Source organism: Phocoena sinus, chromosome 1 (assembly GCF_008692025.1).
Source record: "Phocoena sinus isolate mPhoSin1 chromosome 1, mPhoSin1.pri, whole genome shotgun sequence".
In the NCBI taxonomy this organism is placed as follows: Eukaryota; Metazoa; Chordata; class Mammalia; order Artiodactyla; family Phocoenidae; genus Phocoena; species Phocoena sinus.
In genome coordinates, this window is record NC_045763.1 from 123,180,236 (window position 1) to 123,202,166 (window position 21,931).

At 43.4% G+C, this 21,931-nt stretch overlaps 1 protein-coding gene across 2 annotated transcripts in view; it reads left to right on the plus strand.

Annotated features, from left to right (window-relative positions):
* The window catches only part of UCK2 (uridine-cytidine kinase 2), a 71,532-nt gene that overhangs the window by 37,656 nt on the left and 11,945 nt on the right, over window positions 1-21,931 (plus strand). For both annotated transcript variants that reach the window (XM_032652137.1, XM_032652145.1), the window contains exons 2-3: window positions 15,208-15,367; window positions 16,197-16,293. In XM_032652137.1, coding sequence (XP_032508028.1) covers window positions 15,208-15,367; window positions 16,197-16,293 — 257 coding nt within the window. The remainder of the gene's footprint in view (window positions 1-15,207; window positions 15,368-16,196; window positions 16,294-21,931) is intronic.

Sequence of the window (21,931 nt, forward strand, 5' to 3'; positions counted from 1 at the left end):
ATTATGGAGAGACAGTACACTGCAGGAAGCTTCCCTGTGGGTACTTCCTGTGCAACACAAGTCTGGGAATTCCCACAACACACGTCTGGGAATCTGCAGGAGCCATTTCAAGTGAGAAGGGGGGAAAGAGAAGGACATTATCAAGGTAAGATGAGAAACACATGGTATATAATGTGCTTCTTAATCTGTTATCTTTAGTTATATATGTATTCTTTATAGGAGGCTTGTTTGGACTAGAATTCCTCGTTAGTCTTTAGTTTGTGGGGAGTTTTTCAGTGGGGATGTGTGCGCTTACTTTAGCTATTTGTCACGGTAGAGAAGAAACAGGGTTTTGTGTTGGTGGGAAGATATTACCTTGTTTGAAAGAAAGATAACTTTGCACATGGCCTTCATCTGTGATGGACTCTAAACCTGCTGCAGATTTCTCCCCTAAAAATGGTGCCACAACACAAGCCTGATCTCAACTTGTGTGCAGCTGTGGACCAGAGGGTTGAAAGCAGATCCTGTGTCTCTTTCCGGATGAATTCCAGGGGGACACAGCTGCAGGTTTTTCTGTAACTCTTTGCATGTGCACAGGAAGTTCCTTACAACCCACTCCTTTAGATCTCATTTCCTTTCAGTTTTTTGCCCTCAGTGCTCCCTGGGTGTCTGGCCTGTAGGTTCAGGGTTCAGATAGCCTCTGGATTGGGGCCCTCTTGTGGTCCTCCTTTGATCTGGTTGGGATCTTGGGAGTTGAAGGCCAAGAAAGGGTCCCTAAGAAGAAGAAAACTTGGGGGAATTGATTATAAATTTCTGCATGAGGAGGTCTTTTTAAAATATAACATGATAAAAGCATTACGAAGTTAATCAATTTAACTACACAAATAAAATTTTTCTTGAGGAAATATCCCTTTTTTAAGGGTAAAAGACAGTTCACTGAAAAGGATATTTGTAATACAAATGAGAAATGCTCAGTTTTCTTAATGGATATCAAGAGCTTTTCAATAAAGAAAAGATCAGTAACTCAACAGAGAAGTGAGGATAGGATATCAACAGACTGGTTTCAGAAAAAGAAAAACAAAGGCTTTTAGGCATATAAAAGATGTTTAGCCTCACTTAAAATAGAAACGTAAATTAAATAGGTAGATAGCATTAAGTTAGATACTAAGAGTATGAGGAAATCGATGTATGTAAATCACTGATGCTGGGGGATATCTGGGCTTATGTATGGAAATTTTAAAAAATAGAGATTCTTTGCCCTAGCAGATCTACTACTAGAAATATATCTGACAGGTGTATACATTTGCCCATACATGATGCTTGTTTTAGAAAAAGTTGGACACGATTAAAATGTTTATCAGTCAGTGGAAGACTAGCTGTGGTTCCATTCATACAATGGAATGTATGCACTTGTAAAGGAAGAGGTCTTAAATGCGCTGATGAGAAAATCTTCAAAATATATGAGTGAATGAAGGTACAGCATTGTGTTAGTGTTTGTTTGAAAAGTTTGTACACGCTTCTGTTTTTTATATGCAGTGACCGCCTCTCAAATGATGTACGTGAAAACCGAAAACGGCACCTGCAAGAAAGTCAGAAAGGTGGTTGGGATGTGGGGTGGGAAGAAGGCAGACTTCACACTTTGTGCTGTTTCATACCTTTTAGATTTTGTACCATGTTTCAGATATTGCCTCTTAAAAAGCTAACTGCCTTGAAAAGGGTAACAGAGATAAGTAGAAAAACTAAGATAAAAACTAAAAAAACCCCAGAAAAACCAAAAAAAACCCCCAAAACCCAACAACAACCTAGAATTTCAGCTCAGGTTTTAGATCACCAAGGTTTAACAATGAAGCGGGGACAAATGACAGAATTCTGAGCTAGAGAGAGAACGTAGTCCTGTACGTTTTCATAGATGTGAAGAAAATAAAACGAATGGGCACGAATCAGGATGAAGTCTTCAACTGAGTTACAAAATAAAAAGTTTCCCAATAGACTGTTTCCAGGAAATATTTGTATAAATGAAAATTTAAGGGGTTTTAGAGACAAAAATAATTTTTATTGAGCATGTATTTTGTGTTAGCCACTGTCTTATATATATTGACCTGTTAACACTTAGAGCCCATTTGTGGAATGGCTGTCATTCCTACCATTTGCAACAAGGACAGTTAATGGTCTGAGAGGTTGAGTTGTCTGATAACTGGTGTGGGTGTGGTAAAGTCAGGAATCAAGCCAGGTCCCGTGTGCCCAGCCTGATTCAAAAGGACCCATTTTTCACCTTTTAGACTTTGTGGTAAGTGGGTAGTTTTTGTCCATCTCGGCCTCTTTTTTTTTTTTTTTTTTAATCTATCTTGCTCAGAAGCTTAGGGCATTTCTATCACGATACAAAATGGCACTTTTTACACATCTGCAGCCTAATAATTGGTACTCATTTTGAAGACCCTGAAGCACATTGCTGGCTCTAAAAGCAACTTCTTAGTTACCAAGGAAACAGTAGATTTAGCCTAGTGCTCAGTCTAGTTTCTTTTAAGTGTAGTTGAGATCTTTAAAAATTGGTTGAGTCTGTTTAGCTTGTATGATAATTATTAACCAGGATATCTGATGAAGTAGACACTCCTATATGCCAGCTAGTAACAGTCTACACTTAGAGCAAACGGAAAACATCAGAAAAATTCTGCAGGAAAAGATTATAGAATGAAATGATACATACCCTATGGCATATATCCTCTGGAAGAAGAAAAATAATTGTGTCCAAGAGTAGACATTAATAGAAGTTGAAGAACGTGCTCATATTCTCTGTGACTTAAAAAAAGAGAGAAATTGAACACAGCCATTGAAAAATGACAGGTGTATTAGCTTTCTAGGGCTGCAGTAACAAATTATCACAAACTTGGTGGCTTAAAACAACAGAAATTTATCCTCTTACATTTCTGGAGGCAAGAAGTCCAAACTGTAGATGTTCTCGGCGGCATTGGTTTCTTCCGAAGGCTCTGAAGGAGAATCTGTTCTGTGCTCCTCTCCTAGCTTCTGGTGAAGTTCCTTAGCTTATAGATACATCACTCCAATCTCTGCCTTCATCTTCACGTGGTGTTCCCTCATGTCTCTGTGTTTCCTCCTTTTCTGTTTCCTACGAGGACACTTGTCATTGGGTTTAGGGCCCATCCATTGCAAGGATGGTCTCATCTCGAGATCCTCAACCTTAGTTACATTTGCAAAGACCTTTATGCCAAATAAGGTCACATTCTGAGGTTCCAGAGTTTAGGACATGGTCACATCTTTCTGGGGGGCCACAATTCACCCCACGACAAGTTGAATCACAAAAGATGGATGTCATTGATCTTTTTTTCAGATAAACTTTTTTGGGAGATAATTGTAGATTCACATACAGTTGTAAGAAATAAAGCAGGGAGATCCCATGTACCCTTTACTCAGTTTCCCCAGTGGTAATATCTTACAGGGCACTGATCTCAATAAAGTGAAGATATAGAACATTTCATCACCACAGGATCCCTCCTTCATGTTGCCCTTTATTAGCCACCCCTGCCTTCTTCCACCACTGCGATCCCCCATCGTCCCTCATCTCTGTCAACCAGTAACCTCTTCTGCATTTCCATCATTTTGTCATTGCTAGGTTACATAAATGGAATCATACATTACCCCCCCCTCCCCCACGCCTTTAGCATAACTCTCTGGAGATTCCTGCAGGTAGGTTAGGAGTTCATTCGTTTTCATTGCTCACTGGTGCTCCATGGTGTGTGTCACCAGTTTGTTTAAGCATTCACCCACTGGAGAACTTCTGGGTGATTTCCAGTTTTTGCCTATTATGACTAAAGCTTCTGTGAACATATGGGTACAAGCCTCTGTGTGAACATGTTTTCATCTCTCTGGGCTATATAAATGCCCAGGAAGGAGTACAATTGCAGGATCATATCATAGTTGCGTGTTTAGTTTTGAAAGTGCCGAATTGTTTTCCTGAGGATGTGAGCCCTTTACACGTCTCCCAGCAGTGTATGAGTGATAGCTTTCCTTCCCGTCACCAACATTTGGTGTGGTCACTATTTTTTACTTTGTGCTGTGCTGTAGGTATGTAGTGAAATGTCATCCTAGTTTAAATTTACATTTCCCTAACGGCTAAATGATATTGATCATCTTTTCATGTGCGTATTTGCCATCTCTATACCCTCTTGGGTGAAATGCTCCTTCACGTCTTTTGCCTATGTTCTAGTAGGAGTGTTTGTATTTTACTGTTGAATTTTTTTTTTTTTTTTTTTTTTTTTTTTTTTTTTTGCGTTACATGGGCCTCTCACTGTTGTGGCCTCTCCCGTCGCGGAGCACAGGCTCAGCAGCCATGGCTCACGGGCCCAGCCGCTCCGCGGCACGTGGGATCCTCCCAGACTGGGGCACGAACCCGTGTCCCCTGCATCGGCAGGCAGACTCTCAACCCCTGTGCCACCAGGGAAGCCCTTTACTGTTGAATTTTTTATATAAGATCCTTCATTTGACATGTGCTTTGTGAGTATTTTCTCCCAGTCTGTAGCTTGTCTTTTCATCCTCTTAAGAGAGGTTTCACAGAGCAAGGTTTACTTTTGACAAAATTCAGTTTATCAGCTTTCCCTTTTATGGGTCATGCTTATGGTGTCAAGTCTAAGAAATCTTTGCCAAGCACTAGATCCTGAAGACTTTCTTTTCTTTTTGGCCGTGCCACCTGGCTTGCAGGATCTTAGTGCCCCCGCCAGAGATTGAACCCGGGCCCTGGCAGTGAAAGCACCAAGTCTTAACCACTGTACCATCAGGGAATTACCCCTAATAAGTTTTCTGTTTTACATAAGCCCGTTATCCATTTTGAGTTAATTTGTATATAAGGTATGAGGTTTAGGTCAAGGTTCATTTTTTTTGCCAATGAATGTCCAGTTGGTCCAGCACCATTTCTGGAAAAGACTGTCCTTCCTCTGTCAAGCAGGTGGACTTATTTGTGTGAGTCTAAAACAAAAGTTAGGCCTGTGTCTACTGAGAGTTGCTTCAGTTTCACAAATTAATAAAAGAAAATCATTCTCTGCAAAGGATATGTGCTTTAGTGCCTCTTATCTGCCGACAGTAGATTAGCCCTGATGATTTGTATTGTGGTAAACTCACCATACTTTATAGAGTAACATGGTGTGTAGCTTTGGGAATTTTTATTTATTTATTTTTGGATTCCAGAGGAGTTTGGGGGGCCAAGGAGGTAGTTGATGAATCCATCAAAATCTGGAAGGGATAACCTGAGGCAATTGAATCTCTTAATAGAGGATTTGAACCCCTTTCTTCAGATGCTATGAGGAATAAATGGGAAGTTGGGTTTTCAAGGACAGTGAAAGAGACTTTCCAAAAGGATGGGGAAGTGGGTGCGTGGCACACGCTTTCGGTTTCCTCTCCCTGCTGTGCTGCAGTGAGACGCAGGTGCTAGAGGAACCCTAAAGAGAAAATTTAAAAAAAAAAAAATCTTTTGACCGCCAGATAGTCTAACTTCTGGTTTTCCACAATTTGGATAAGGATTACTGGAAAAGAAGTGTTAACTCAAATATGCTTTGTACAACAAAGCAGTCTTGTGCTGTTAAGTCCACGTTAAACGTTTACCCATGTGTGGCCTTCAATTTGCAAAGATTCAGCCAAGGATCCAACTGCACATTGTGCTCGCCTTTGTATCCATTCATTTTTTAAAAACAGGGGGGAGTCAGCTTTCCTTTTTGTGCCTCTCTCCAGAGGGACTTCAAGTCCTGGGCCATAATTTCTGTAATAGGCATATTATCCTTGCTTCGTAAGCCAAACTGTACGAAGTGGGTGGGTTTTGGCACCCCTTGTGCAAAGACGTGCTCATCTTTTCCTCGGAGAGGGGGCTCGGTTGGCTGAGTCTTACCATCTCAGCTTGCCTCCTGCCCCTCAAGTAAAAGGGGAAGGAAAGAGATCCAGCCCCACTTGCACCCATGAGGCAGTGAGAATTGACCCTCCGGCATGCCTCCTCTTGCTTCTGCCTTTTGCAGTGGGCTTCATAAGGAGCAAATTCATCAAAGCTAGCAATAAGCCTAGATGCATTCCATTTTTTTAGGAGTGAGGAGAGTGGTGGGTGGTGCCTTTTGTGTTTGTCCTGTGGAGAGTACAAAGAAGTGTCCACAGATCCCATATTCAGGCTCAGAATGAGCAAGAGGGGGCTGAAATCAATCACTGTTTTTATACTGAATAATTGTAACCCGGTGGTGAGGCCTGCATCACCCCTTGAGCACAAGCACAGTCCTGTCTTGCTTGATGTTTTGCCTGAGTTTGGTGGTAGGTGTTAACCGGGCTGTGGCTGAGACTGGAACTCAGCTTCACATATGGAGCATGGGTACCCACCCCCCCGTTTTTTAACTGAAGTATAGTTATTTTACAGTGTTGTGTTAGTTTCAAGTATACAGCAAAGTAGGGGGATCAGAAGTGACTTGGGTTGCTCTTTTCCTAGTGAAATATTTCTCAGGAAAACTAACTTCTAAGGAAGTCCAGCAAGCCTGTGCTTTGGAGCCCAAGGGGAGGAAATTACAGAGCTGTGCTGAGAGTGTTCTGTTCCTGGCAGCTCCTGTATTATTTGTTGTGGACACTGCACCTGTGTCGTAGGGTCACTGTGGCTCTCGGGAAGAGAATAGGTTTCTGTCCCCTTCTGATGCAGTGGCAAGGCAGGCAGTGTGTGTGGTTGCTAAGAGCCGGCGTCCTGAAGCCAGCCTGCCTGGTTGTGAAGACCGGCGCAGCTGCTCTCTCGCTGTGTGATCTTGGGCCAAGTCACTTAATCTACCTCTGTACCTCCATTTCCTGTATGTAAGATGGGCACAGTAAGACCACGCACCTCACACACAGAGTTGATTTGCGGATTAAATAACATAGTAAATGTGAAGTCCTTAGAACAGTTCCTGGCGTCTCTGTGTTAGCTATTGTTCATCATCCCTCAGTTGATTCTAAACAAGTTTAATTTCATGAGTGAGTGTTCTTTGAGGGGGTTCCTCTGCAGGGGCTCATGACTCCAAAGAGAACAGAGCCAACTAGGTAATTTTACAAACCCAGAAGTGAATTATTTTAAATGTCTTTGCTAGGAATAGAGCTTAGATGGACAATTCACTGAAAAGTCCTGGGAATATGTTTATGTTGGTGACTGTTGATCAACTAGAATTTTTCTCAGCTGCAGGCTAATACCTGGGATTTTCTAGGCTGGACTACCTTTGCAGTACCAACACGGATCAGGAATTAAAACTGTGCTCTGTGATGAACTAGATGGGTGGGATGTGGCGGGGGAAGGAGGTCCAAGAGGCAGAGGATATATGTATACATATAGCTGATTCATTTCGTTGTACCGCAGAAACTAATACAACATCATAAAGCAATTATACTCCAATTTAAACACACACACACACACACACACACACACACACACACACACACACACACACACAACTGAGAGCTTCCATTGTGGGGCGTTTTCATCTAGTGCTGTTTATAGTCTGGTTTCCCCCTCCCAGCTTCAGCTTCCTCTATGGAGTGCTTGGCTTGCAGCACAAGTAATGTGCTAAAAGATGGGGAGGATGTTTAACTCCACTCTGACACATCAAGGTAAATACAGAGAGAGAGGCTGGCAGGTGGCACAGAGGTCCCCAGGGGTCTGGGGACATTGGTCCAGGCAAAATGTTCCTCACCTCACCTTTTAAAACTCAAAGAAATTGCTTGGCTGAGGGGACGCTTGTGGCGCCTGTGATGAATAAGGCAGCCTCTTGGCCCAGGACAGGAGAATTATTGCAGCTTTCAAGAGGACACTTACAACTAAGGTATACTGGGTATGTGGGTGTTGACGTTAGGATTATTTAAGTTGAAAGAGACAGAAGACTTCAAACAACAGGGTTTAAACAAGATAATTTACCTCATTCCTATCTTAGTTCTATGATCCTTTGAGTTTGTGGCTCCTTTATTTAGGGGCTTCACTACCCTTAGTTAGCATGATATCAATCCTACAGTGTGGCTGCCTGAGCTCCAGCCATCAAGTTTTCATTCCAGCCAACAGAAAGGAGAGAGTCAAAAGGGGACCCTTATCCTTTTAGGAGATTCTAGAAGCTTCCATTTCACAATTGGTCTAATTGGTCAGAACTTAGTACAATCACAAGCTGTAAGGGAGGCTGGGAAATGTAGTCATGTGCGCAGCTAAAACTCGGGGGCTGAGATTTGGGTACACAGCTAGTTGTCTCTACCTGAGTATGTGATATGCTTTAGAATCAAGGCTGATGCTAAGGATGAGTAGGGCAAAGTATATTTTTGAAATTCCAGGTCTGAAGAAAAAAGAAAACTGTTGGGCTATCAATTCAGACATTTCCTGTGGTCATCTATTTAACCACATCTGAGTGAGCCCCCCAGGTGCCAAGGTCTGCCACGCCCTGGGAATAAAAGCTGAGCTGAGTCATAACTGGTTCCTGTGTTCCAGGAACTCTTAGTTATTGTAAGGTAGCTATGCTCACCAACGCCTGTTAGTGATTGGATTGATCTGTGGCTACCTCTTGATGTCTAAGACCCTTTTTATTACTTAACAACTTAGTGAGTTTCTGATTTAGATCTTATTTATTTGTGTGTGTGTGTGTGTGTGTGTGTGTGTGGTGGTGGTATTGTAGGAGAACCCGTTTAGCAGTGTATGGGTTCTGAGGTCATCTATGGACCCAAGGCTGCTTGGCCTTACAGATATTCCCGGGGAAGCATTGAGTGACACCTCCCTATTGCTTCCATATAGTTGGCTTAACCAGGAATTGAGTCAGCAGATTTGAGCTCTCTTCTGTCTCAGGGCAAATTACTGGGTCTTTGGTTTTCTCATACTTGTAAATTAGAGTTTCTGAGCTGCACGGGGAGCAACCCCAGCCCCCAAAGGTGTGATGTAATGTCTGGGGGCCGTGCTGAGCACCATATAAGGTAGTGGTGTGTTTCTTTTTTCTTTCTCTCTTCTTTTTTTTAAATTAATTAATTTATTTTGGGCTGTGTTGGGTCTTCGTTGCAGTGTGCAGACTTCTCATTGCGGTGGCTTCTCTCGTTACAGAGCACGGGCTCTAGGCGCGCAGGCTTCAGTAGTTGTGGCTCGTGGGCTCTAGAGCGCAGGCTCAGTAGTTATGGCGCACGGGCTGGGCTTAGTTGCTCCGCGGCATGTGGGATCTTCCTGGACCCCAGGGCTTGAACCCATGTCCCCTGCATTGGCAGGCGGATTCTTAACCACTGCGCCACCAGGGAAGTTCCAGTGGTGTGTTTCTTACTTGATGATAGTGACAGGGAAAGCTACTTTTAAGAGTTATCGAGGTGACTTGTACACAGTCCCAGAGTGACGGAGTTAGACGGGGTCTTCCTGCCTGAGGAGGCTAAGCGTCTGGCCTTCTTGCATTCTTAGCTGCTGGGTGGTGCCTTCAGGGCAGGTGTTAACTGATGGCCACAACCCATTCTGAAGGGTGGGGAGGGCGTGATGAGTCAGGTGCCTCACCTGGAGCTGGCTGACTATTTTAAGCTGCGGGCTGTGTGGTTGCTAGGTTTTCCTCCATCTCAGCAGCGCTCCCTCTGATAATGAAGCAGCTCACTCTGAGCAGGACAGACAGCTTGATGCGATTCTTGCATGTTGGGCAGCATAGCCCTCAGCCTGTACTCTTCTGTAAGGTTGCACGTGAGAGATGCCAACCCCGTCCCCTGGGGACACACCCAGCCTGAAGCCCTCTGTAGGGCTGAGCTATGTTGCTCTGAGCTGACCAGCTTGGGCTCCATCCAGGTTATGTGTTGGGGTGGTTGGTGGTTCACCCAACAAAGAGGCCACCAGAGCTCACGTGCTCTGTTTGTTTCGTTTGTTTTCCTCATTTGGCAATATTGGGATTGGACAAGAGGATCTAAAGGAAGATCTTGGAAGACATACACACACTAGAAATGGCACACTAAGATGGTGTCTAGGCTGTCTGAGCCACCTCCTATGTGAGAATCAATTTAGAGAATTGCTGTACTTCCTAAAGCAATGGGAAGTGTCCCCGAGAAGGGAGTCCGCCATATTGGTTAGCACATCTGGTGGACTGGCCTAATGATGAAGTCCAGTGTTGGCATGTTCTCGGAATTACAATGTGGGAAGGAATCTTAAAGTCACTGTGAGTTGTTCTCCATCACTGTAGTGGTTTGTGAGATTTAGTCCTACAGATTTTTCTTCAGAGAATTTTCTGGGCCCTCCAAATTTCTGGCTCTGAACAGCTGGATTTGTTGAGTATAATCCAAATTTAGGTTCCAAATACCTTGCGTGTGCGTGTGTGTGTGTGTGTGTGTGTGTGTGTGTGTGTGTGTACTTTTAGCTCCTTTTTGATATACAAATCACTTGCCTGCCTTGAGTCACGTGAAATTCTATGAAAGTTGACTTTAATGATACAGTGGGACAAAACAGTATTACGTTTCTAACCAGTTCCCTCCCTGCTCTCTGGAAGTGGAGTAAATTTATAGAGTAGTGGGGATGATGCCAAAGCTGCTTCAGTTTGGAATAGTGAAAAGAATTGTGCCTTTGCTGTTAGAAGATCTGTGGCTTGAGATTCGGCTCCATGACCTTGAGCAAGCCATTCAGCTTGAATGAAATCTCTAAGCCTCAGTTTTCTCATTAAGGAAAAAAAAAGATAAAATAGTATCTTGTCATAAAAGAATTGAGATAATATCTTCAAAATGGCACAGGAGTGAAGAAATTGTAAATGACCTTCCCTGAGTCTTCTATATGATTTTTCTTTTTCCTTTTCTAAAGCTAACCTCAATGATCTTAACTTTGTATTCACACAGCAACCCTAGCTGGCTTGTCGCTGTGTGTCCTGTCCCCCACCCCCTCTTCTTTTAAAATAGTGTAGTAGAAGTGGCAGGGACAGAAGACATTCTGGATACATCGTGCTACATGTGGAGATACCATGCAAAACTGAGTTTACCTCCAGCCTCACGGGTGGTACCAGTTTGCCTGGGAGGTGCAGCTGGAAGGAGGGTGGGCTCTGGGGTTGGACTCCTCGCGTTGGAATCCTGGCTCCACTGCCACTTGACTTGGGCAAGTCACTTCACCTCAGGCTTCACCGTAAGTAGAGTGGGTATAATAATAATGGCCAGCATACAAGGTTGTAATAAGTAAATGGGATGATTTAAAAATGTTGCGCCCAGTATCAGCACATAGCAAGAAACTGCCCCTTAAATGTGGACTCTTCTTATAATAATTATTATTATTTTTAATTGTGGTAAAATATACATAACATAAAATTTACCATCTTAAACCATGTTTAAGTGTACGTTTCAGTAGTGTTAAGTATATTCACATTGCTGGACACCCAATCTCCAGAACTTTTTCATCACGTAACACTGAAACTATATCCGTAACACGGCTCCCCACTACCCTGCCTCCCCCAGCCCCTGGCAACCTCCATTCTACCTCCTGTTTCTATGAGTTTGACTACTCTACAGACCTCCTGAGTGGGATCATATGGTACTTGTGGTTTTGTGACTATAATTATTTAATAAGTCTTAGCTCACCACAGCAATTGCGCTCTCTCCCATCTTTAGCATTCTACAAGCTCAGGATTGCCTACCTTCTCCTCAAACCATAGTCATTAGTGACTTACTTCCTTTCTTGAGGGAACAAGACACCTTGCACCTCCATTTCATCCTTTTGAAAAGGGTAGGGTTAGAGAAAAGGGAAATTAAAGTGAAGGAGGGCCTTCAGTAAGGAAAAAAACATTCACTCATTGCAGACATCCTCTGTAGGACTTCTTCTTTCTGACTGTGTGAAGATTCAAACCTAAGCACCAGTAGAGGCAATGAACCCCTCCCCAAGTATCTGTCGCCCAGATTTAACAGTTTTAACAAGTTCCAGAAAGAAGAAAATACTAGAAAAATCTAAATTAACCTAGAGGCAAGTGTTTCTTTGTTTGTTCATGCAATGGTGTTTATCTCCTGAGTGATAAAAGGGTTTCTTCGGCTTGGAACTTCTGACTACCTTTTTTTTTTTTTTGAAGCATAGTGGACTTACAGTGTCGTGTTAGTTCCAGGTGTGCAGCAAAGTGATTCACTTATACATATATCTATATCTATTTTTCAGATTCTTTTCCATTATAGGTATTACAAGGTATTGAATATATATAGTTGCTTGTGCTATACAGTAAATCCTTGTCATTTGTCTCTTTTATGTGTAGTAGTGTATATATGTTAATCCCAAACTCCAAATTTATCCCACCCCCCACTTCTGACTACTTTTTTAAAAAAAATAAATTTATCTATTTTATTTATATTTATTTTGGGCTGCATTGGGTCTTTGTTGTTGCGCGTAGGCTTTCTCTAGTTGTGGTGAGTGGGAGCTACTCTTCATTGCGCATGTGGGCTTCTCATTGTGGTGGCTTCTCTTGTTGCAGAGCATGGGCTTTAGGCACACGGGCTTCAGTAGTTGTGGCACGCGGGTCAGTAGTTGTGGCTCACAGGCTCTAGAGCACAGGCTCTGTAGTTGTGACTCACGGGCTTAGTTGCTCCACGGCATGTGGGATCTTCCCGGACCAGGGATCAAACCCGTGTCCCCTGCATTGGCAGGCGGATTCTTAACCACTGTGCCACCAGGGAAGTCCCTGACTACTTTTAAGTTGAAGAGGAAAGGAACCAGGATTGTATGACTGTAGCCAAGTCCTTTAATTTGGTGTCCACATCTGTGAAGGGTAACGCTTGTGACTTTCTGGGGGTAGCTGTAATGGAGCACTTGGCCTAGGGCCTGACACCTAACCAATAATCAGTTAAAATGTTAGCAGTTGTTGGTGGTGGTATGTTTGTGGAAAGAACGATCACCAGCTCAGTCCTTGAAAACATAGAGCTGAGACAAGCAGCTGTGGACCAACAAAACAGCCATCTTTACCCTCTTTTTTGTTTGTTCGTTTGCTTTGTTTTGGCCACGCCACGTGGCTTTCAGGATCTTAGTTCCCCAACCAGGGATCGAACCCAGGCCCCGGTAGTGAAAGCGCTGAGTCCTAACTACTGGACCACCAGGAAATTCCCCAGCCATCCTTACTCTTGTTAGAGAGTGTGATGAGCACTAACGTTCTAGAATTGTACCTATTGTATGTTCATTAACCAATTTTATTGGCCATTGGATAGGTTCTGTCCTAGGTTGTGCCTGGGTTAAGGGAAATGATGGTTTATCTGTGAAATTAAGTAGTGTAACTTCCTTATATACTTTTCTGGCAGTGGTGGGATTACCATTCTTCTTAAAAAAACACACATTTAATGTGTTTTAGCTACAAATAAAAAAATACCGTTATTTGACTAACCTGATAGATTATATATATCTGGGTCCATGAATCCCTCTTTTCATTTTTGTTCTTTGGACTTCTGGAAGGAGTTCTATCTACTAGTGAAGGCTGCAGGTATAAAAGTTGCCCTCTCATAGCCTTGAGCTAGGAAAAGGAAATTATGGGCTTATACATGTTTAAAAACTTAACGAGGTTTTGGTTGCATAGAACCTTTGATTCTGTTGTAGCATTTTCATTTTTGAATGTAGTTTAAGTCATGTGCAAGCTTTATACCTTCCTGTGATTCTTTTTTTTTCTCTTTCTTTTGGCACATCTGTAGTTCCAAAAATCCTAAGTAGTTTTAAATGCTTTTTTGTGTGTTAATATGCAAAAGTGTCATAAAAGTAAAATAATTTTCTAATAATTAACAGTTGAGTCAAAATATTTTTCCCCGGGCTTCCCTGGTGGCGCAGTGGTTGAGAGTCCGCCTGCCGATGCAGGGGACACGGGTTCGTGCCCCGGTCCGGGAAGATCCCACATGCTGCGGAGCAGCTAGGCCCGTGAGCCATGGCCGCTGAGCCTGCGCGTCCGGAGCCTGTGCTCTACAATGGGAGAGGCCACAACAGTGAGAGGCCCGCGTACCGCAAAAAAAAAAAAAAAAAAAAATTCCCCCACAGATCCTTATAATATGGCAGTGTGTTTCACCACGTGTACAACAGGACATATTGTGCAAAATAGTTTTTTTTAAACAACTTTATTGGAGTATAATTCAAAATAGTTTTAGTTTGCACTGGCTAGTACAACAGGAATGACCAGTTCTCCTTATGCTTGGACAAATCAAATACATTCTTCATAAGAACTTCTGAAAGTTTCCTGGTTTTTCCCTGTAAAATCAGTTGGTAAAATAAGTTCAATAGTAAGACTTCTAAGGCTGAGCCCAAGATACCTCTAACTGCTCATTTTTTCATCGCTTGTAATTAGGTCAACCAGTTCCATAGGGGGCTTGAGTTACAGCTTCTAGAGGTTTTGTAATGTAGACATTCTTATTTTTCAATTAATCTTTGTATCAAATGAAAAAAAAGAAAAGAGTTATTTGGTAAATACAATCTTTCACTATCTCATTCTTTGGAATGCACTTGGTTTTATACTTTTCCTTTTACAAAGAGCGCATGTTACTGGAGAGAAAAGGAGTCAGATATGTGTATTACTAGCAACACAATACAAAGCATGTAGGTTTGAGTTCATCTGGAACTGGCGTCCCTACTCTTAGTTGGGATACCCCTAGGTTGTTTCAGGTATTGGTGATGTTTATGTCTCCAGCTCTGAAAGCGGGGGCACACATCTGTGACAAGGCTGTCTGGGGTACTATGAGGGCGATGATGTCCACGGCTCTGGACCAGAGCAAAAGAAACCAACAGAAGTAGGATGGAAGCCATGACCTTGGCCTTACTGCCAACCAGCCAAGCTCTCTGCTATGAGATTCTTTGACATAAAGAGATGTGCAGGGGCTGTGAGATGTCTAGCAAATGCCCAGTCACTTCATGACCCAGAGGCCCTTTGGCCCATCAGCACAGCCTCAGCGTGCCCTTTCCCCACTTTCTGCTGTCTTTTTTGTGTATCTATACCAGGGTGCCAGCAAGGAAGAATAAAATAGTGTCACCTTTTATTAGTAGCTTTGGGGAAGGCTTTATGGAAGAGGAGTTAGAGATTACGGCCCTCCTTCCCCTGCCTTCACTGTGGATACCTGAGCGTAGTAAATTGTGTTAAGGAAAGAGAGGAAGAGACTTTTGGGGCCCCCGAATTCCTTCTCAGCAGACGTTTCCTCCCTTCCCCTAATGCATCATCCAAGATATGGTAGCCTTTGGGTTCTTCTTTCCAAAGGCCGCCTTGCTCAGGGCGCACACATCAGCTCAGTGACTGGACCTCCCTTATTCCGTGGTGTTCCCTTCTTTCCTTACAGTCTTCCGTTTGTGCTAAGATTGTTCAGCTCCTGGGACAGAATGAGGTGGATTATCGCCAGAAGCAGGTGGTCATCCTGAGCCAGGATAGCTTCTACCGTGTCCTCACTTCAGAGCAGAAGGCCAAAGCCTTGAAGGGCCAGTTCAATTTTGATCACCCGGGTGAGTCGGGGCATTGAAGGGGCGTCTGTGGGGGGGGATTGGTTGAAGAAGTTACTTAACCTCTCTGTTTCCCATCCATAAAATGGAGGACTGTTAGGTACCTTGCGGGGTTGCGGTGGGGCTTATAGGAAAGAAGCACTTTGCAACGCATCCTCTGGTGCTTGGCGCCTTAAATACTGATCGAATCTGTGTCTGAACAAGGGTGACTCTTGAGAAGCCTATTACTCAGGGTGGGCCAGACACAGGCTAGCGCACACACAGCTGGTTCTCCCGCCTCCTGCTCTGCAGCAGCCTGTGTCACACCCTCCCGCCAGCACCCAGCACGTGCGCGTACATGGCTCGTGTGTTAAACTCACCGACTGGCAGAGAGTGGGGTGGAGGGTCCAGGATGGCTGCCTGAGTGTTTTTGGCCCTGACAGTCCCAGATGAGCACACTGCCCCTTTAGCTGGTTTGGAGTTCTTATAACTGTGAGAGTCAAAACTTGGTGTGGTGCCTGCTGCAGTGCCCTAGTTGTGAGTATGCTTTCCAGGTTATCGCATGCTGCTGGATTTAGAGAGAGGACAGAGGTGTCTGAAGCCAGAGACGGAATGGCAAGCCAAAAAAAAAAAGAATCCACTTTTCAGAACTCATTTATACACTTTGGTTTGAGATGCAGGGAATTCGCATTCTGCTTTAGGTAGAAATCTGGCTTTTTTGTGGGGAGGGGTTGCTTCTCTAGGGTGTGATACACGTATGTGAAATAATAGGTTTATAGGGATGCCCTGTTCATCACTATAGGAGAAATCATTTTACAATTAAGAAACATCTTAATAGTTTGATTTCCTTCAGATGCCTTTGACAATGAACTCATCTTCAAGACACTCAAAGAAATCACCGAAGGGAAAACAGTCCAGATTCCTGTGTATGACTTTGTCTCCCATTCCCGGTAAGTGAGCTGCTCTGGGCTGGGGATTGTTACCTGTTGCTCCCCAGAGGGTCCCCAGAAGTTCCAGGCTTCTTCACGGCCCCCCACCCCCCACCCCCATGTGTCTGGTGCCCAGTGCAGCCTGTCAGTGACAGGGCGGTGGCGTCAGCATGCCTGTAGGTGCACGGGGTCAGGAATTCATCCAGGTGCTTCCTGGAACAGTCCCATCGTGATCATCAAGCTTTGTTAACTCTGAAGGGATAGATTTGTGAATTTGGACTCAGGTGAGGGACTGCACATTCGTCCTCATCCACGTGCCCAAGCTGTTGTTCCTGGAACAAATGCAAGGGGGTATGGTAGAGGAAAAACAGGAAGAAGAAGAAAAGCAGCTGTTCTTTCTACTCTCCTGGTTTACTTGGGATCGAGCTGTGTGGGGAGGTTTGAGGGCACTGGGGTCACCAAAGACTAGACCCACCAGAGAGCTTCTCAATCACGTCAGACCTGTCCTTTCCATTTGTCGATTCTCATGCTCCTAATAGAATAGCAGAGTGGCTTGACCTCCATCACAGCCTCCTTCCCTCTTGAGTGGTGGGAAGGGGCTTCTGGAGGACTTCCCTCCTGCTAGCCAGACCCCAAGCTCTTTCAGAGCTACACAGAGCTCTTTGCTCTGTCTCCTTCGGGGGACCTCCCAGGCACATTCGACACTCGTAAATGTTGTGTCACATCACGTGTAGCTCCTTAGTAGTGGCTCAGTAAGTGTTGTTTTTAGCTCTGGGATCTTTTGAAAGTTTCTCCCTCCCACTTTTCATTTTCCTTCTTGGTTTCTTTATCCCACTCTCTTTTGAGTTGATTTTTTAAAAATGGGAAGTTAGATTTCATACCAAATATTTCTATAATTAAAAACAAATGTTTCTATCATTAAAATGTTTCTACTACCAAATGTTTACTACCAAATGTTTCTATAATTCAAAGCCCAATCTTCATCTCCCTGTGTGTTCCTTTAGGACACATCTCAGCCTTTAATGCAGTTAGCTCACATGTTCTGTGCTCTTCTCATGAACTTTCTCAGAACTTGAGGGTGTGGCAAAGATTGGGTTGGAGGAGGAGAAAAGAGCACATTGTGATGGAAAGCCGGGCTGCTTTGGTTCTCACCTTCATCCCTCACCAGTAGCTCTTGAAGTACTTCCTACTATGGACCCCATTCCGCTGTGCAGGACATTCAGAGAACAAGATATGCGTCCTATATCAAAGCTCTCCAGGCTATGCAGGAATAAAGGGGCGCTTAGAATAGGGAACTGGAGCTAACATGAATAACGAGGGGGCTGGGAGAGCAAAGATCTGGGAGGCCGCAGCCGGAGAATCAGAGAAATTCGTCCCCGGTGATGGCAGCCTAAGCTGCCATCTGGAGAAGAAGCTAGGTTCATGCAAAGTCCAGGAATCCGCTGCATCCATCCGGGCCCACAGCCTCTGAATGGGAACTTATGGAGTGTCTGCAGTTTCCTTGTCTAGCTATTATGGTCTCCTAAAAATTACAGATTTTGTTTCACTTTCATCTTCTTTTTAAATTTAATTTTAAACCTTTATTTCATTCAAGTATAGTTGATTTACAGTGTTGTGGTAATCACTTTCATCTTCTGAGTTTCCCATTGGCAAAGTAGCTGGGACCATGTAGGGAAAGGGATTCTGGGAATTGTAGTTTCTAGCCTTGGGGGAGTGGTGGTGATGTCAAGTTGACAAGAGACAGTCTAGCCTACCACCTCTCAGGTCCTGGGCAGGGTACTGCTACAGAATTACAGTGCAGCCTGACGACTGAGGCAAGGGGATGTGGAGCAGTAGGAGGGAGGAAGGGCTGGAGTATTTAGCGCAGGTTGTGTAAAGGAGATGATATTTAAGCTGTGCATTGGAAAGCATGCATGAGAAGCTGTTGGGAAAGGGATTTCCAAGGTGATGGGTAGGTAGGCATTTCAGGGGCCAGCTTGGTGGGGGATTGCAGTAGGTTAGGTGTGGAGGGATGGGGGTCAGTGTGTGGGAGGAGCGGCGGGAGGTGGGGAGGCAGGCAGGCCTCAGATCAGGAAGGACCATGGATGGATCCCAGGGCCAGAAGACAAACATGTTGGCAGTAGGGAGCAATAGATGGCAGTTATATAGGAATGGAGAGGTCAGTTTTGTGGCAGGAACGAGGATTCACAGTGCTGTTTAGGAAGCCCTTGGAGTGGCCCAGGTGAGAGACTGATACAGGCCCGATGGAAGGGAGTGGAGTGAGGACAGTTCGCAGGAGTCAGGGCCTGACCAGTGTAGTCGGGGGGCAGGGGGTGAAGATGAGTACCTTGTGCAGCACGAGCTCCATCAAGTTCACGTATTAACAAAAAAAAACCCTGCAGAGTTGCCCGTCCAGATGTGTTTCACTTTTTTCTCCAGATTCCCCTCTCATACTTTTTATTTTAAAATCCTGTTCTTTAGTGGCCCAGAGCCCATCTCTTGCATGAAGCTTTGTGACCACCTAAGACCACAAGCAGTCCCCGCCAACTCTTAAGAGCCACTTGTGAGGGACCCAGCTGTCCAGGGTTAACTGATCCCATCCCAGCCATGGGTCTTTCATGGTGACCACAAACACATGTTGGGCTACAACTGAGAAGTCACCTATTCTCTGTAAATACCTTTCTCTGGTCTTCCCCTTCTTTATCGTAAGGAATGATTGTCAAATGAGAAGGTTGGGCTAGGTAATCCCAAATTTGGTAATCCCAAATGCTCTAATACTCCAGGTTTATGTGAACCTCCCAGCCCATCTCTAAACTCCTAAACAGAATATTGCACCATAGGTTCCTGGCACATCCTGGGCTAGTAGGTGCTCAATAAATGTTGTTTTTAGCTCTAGGCTATTTCTAAATTTTCTCCCACCTAGACCTACATGTGGACTTGGGAAGTGATTGATTTCAACTTTTGGGGGCACCACCCACAGAGCAGGCAGTTTGGTTCTCCTTACTGTCCCAGGATTGAAGAGGCATGACCGTTGAGTTGGAAAACCACCTGTTCCTTTTTAGTGTTTATCAGTTAGGCAAGCTGATCAGCACTGCCAGACAGTGTCAGTCTGGGTACATTAGCACGGTCATTGCACTCACTCTGTGTATTCCAGATGGAACCCTAGGAATCCCACACACATGTTTTGTTTCCCAGCAGAGCCTTTCTGCCCTCTTCTTGGCCCAGGGCAGCTGCCTAGAGTGACTCATTATTTCACTCACTCATTGATCCTTTTTTCTATCCATCTTGCTTCTGAACTCTGCCCAGTTTGGTTCCTTATCCTAAACCACAATGAGCACCCTGTTTTCCAGTACCTGACATTCTTCTAGGGTTGGCGTGTCTCAACCCTGGCTGCACAGTAGACATACCTGGGAGCTTTTTTAAAAAAGGGCTGAAATCTTGTCATTTGCGACAATGTGGGTGGACTTAGAGGGTATTATGCTAAGTGAAATCAGTTAGACAGAGAAAGACAAATACTGTATGATTTCATGTATTATGTGGAATCTAAAAACAAATGAACAAACAAGAAAACAGAAACAGCGTCATAGATACAGAGAACAAACGGGTGGTTGCCAGAGGGGAAGGGGGTAAGGGAAGAAGAAATGGTGAGGGAGATTAGGAGGTACAGACTTCCAGCTACGAGATAAATGAATCACAGGTATGAAGTGTACGGTGTGGGGAATATACTCAATAATAATAATGTAATATCTTTGTATGGTGACAGATGACAACTAGACTTAGCATGGTAATGATTTGGAAATGTATAGAAATATGAAATCACTGTGTTGTGTACCAGCAACTAACGTAGTATTGCATGTCAATTGTACTTCAGAAAACAAATTCATAGAAAAAGAAATCAAACTTATTGATACCAGTGTGGGGAGTTTGGGGAGGTGGGGAAATGGGGAGATGGGCTTGCAGGGGGAGGGAGAACTAGATAGTCAAAAGGTACATACTCTACTTATAAGATAAATAAGTACTAGGGATGTAACGTACAACATGATAAAGATAATCACTGTTGTACGTTATATATGGAAGTTAAGAGACTAAATCCTGAGTTCCTTCACAAAAAAAGTTTTCTATTTCTTTAATATTTCTTTTAATGTTTCTTTAAATATTTCATTTATATGAGATGACAGATGTTCACCGAACATTATTACCATTATTGTGGTAATCATTTCATGATGTATGTAAGTCAAATCATTATGTTGTACACCTTAAACTTACACAGTGCTTTATGTCAATTATATCTCAATGAAACTGGGAGAAGAAAACGTAAATATTTTTAAAAAAGAAAAAATTGAAAATAATGTATCAAATATGGAAAAAGAACAAACATTGCTTCTAGAAATGGAAAACACAACGGCACATTTTTAAAACTCAGTAGACATATTTAGCAGCAAAATGGACCTAAAAAAACCCAATTCAAACACTAGGGGATTGATCTGAAGAACTCATTCATTAACGCATTAAGGAAAGAAGAAGACAGAAAAAAACCAGAAAAGAGACTAAGAGACATAAAAGACAGTGAAAAGACCTGAAAAATATTTAGTCAGGAGGAAAGGAAAGAAAATAAAGGCAATATCTGAAGAGACAGTAACTTAATTTTCCCTAGAACTAATGAAACTCACTAAATCCATAGATTCAAGAAACGCAACAAATTCCCAAGCAGGATAAATAAAAAGAAATACACAAGTGAGTTCTACTCTTTGGAATTGGTTAATATTCCATTGTGGCCTAACAGTTAATTTTTGTGCCTGCTGCAGTTGTATTTCAAAGTTTTGTACAAAGTTGTGTGCACGCACAAACACATACATGGTTGCTAATTGTGTTATTCATACTTTCCATTTCCTTCTTTATTGCTACTTCATCTGTCAGTTTCTAAAATACAGAAAGTTAGGCGTCTCTCCAATACCAACGTGGATGCAGTTTCTCCTGGTATTTTTATCCGCTCAATATACTTCAAACCTCTGCTGTTAAGTAAATAAAGTTTATGACTTTAAAAGAAAAAAAAAAAGAAAAGAAATACCTGGGGAGCTTTTAAAAAATATGGATGCTCTAGCTCCACCCCAGACTAATGAAGTCAGAGCCCCAGGGGAGTAGGGTCCAGGTATAAATATTTTTAAAAGCTCCTCAGATGATTCTGTGTGCATCCAGAGTTAATACCGCCATCCTAGAGAGTCTCCTAATTGCACTAACCTGGTGCTTTTCTGCTGTCTTTCATGCTCCATATTCTGCCACCTTGGTAGTTGCTCCAACAGTGCTGCCTTAGAATTTAGACAGGAACCCAGGGGACTGAGCCAATAAAGAATCAAAGCATGTTTTTGGGAGGGAAGTCCCTTCTTAGTGGCCAGCTGCTGCTGACTTCACTGTGTTTGCACAGATAAAACCTATAATCTTAAGGAACTTTTGAAATAACTGTGTGGTTTCCTCACAAATGTCTGCTAGTTAGGGTGAGTGGTAAACCTTGCAGTGGCGTCATTACTTCCCTTTTCGTGAATTTTGAGGTGAAGTGCAAGGTGGTTTTCCGAAAGAAGCAAAAGACAAGATTGCAGTGAAAGTTGAGACAGGGCGGAGCTGGACCCCAGCAGGCCCCAGTTATCCATTTGGTTTCACTCCCCTGGCTTTTGAAAAGTCGTGT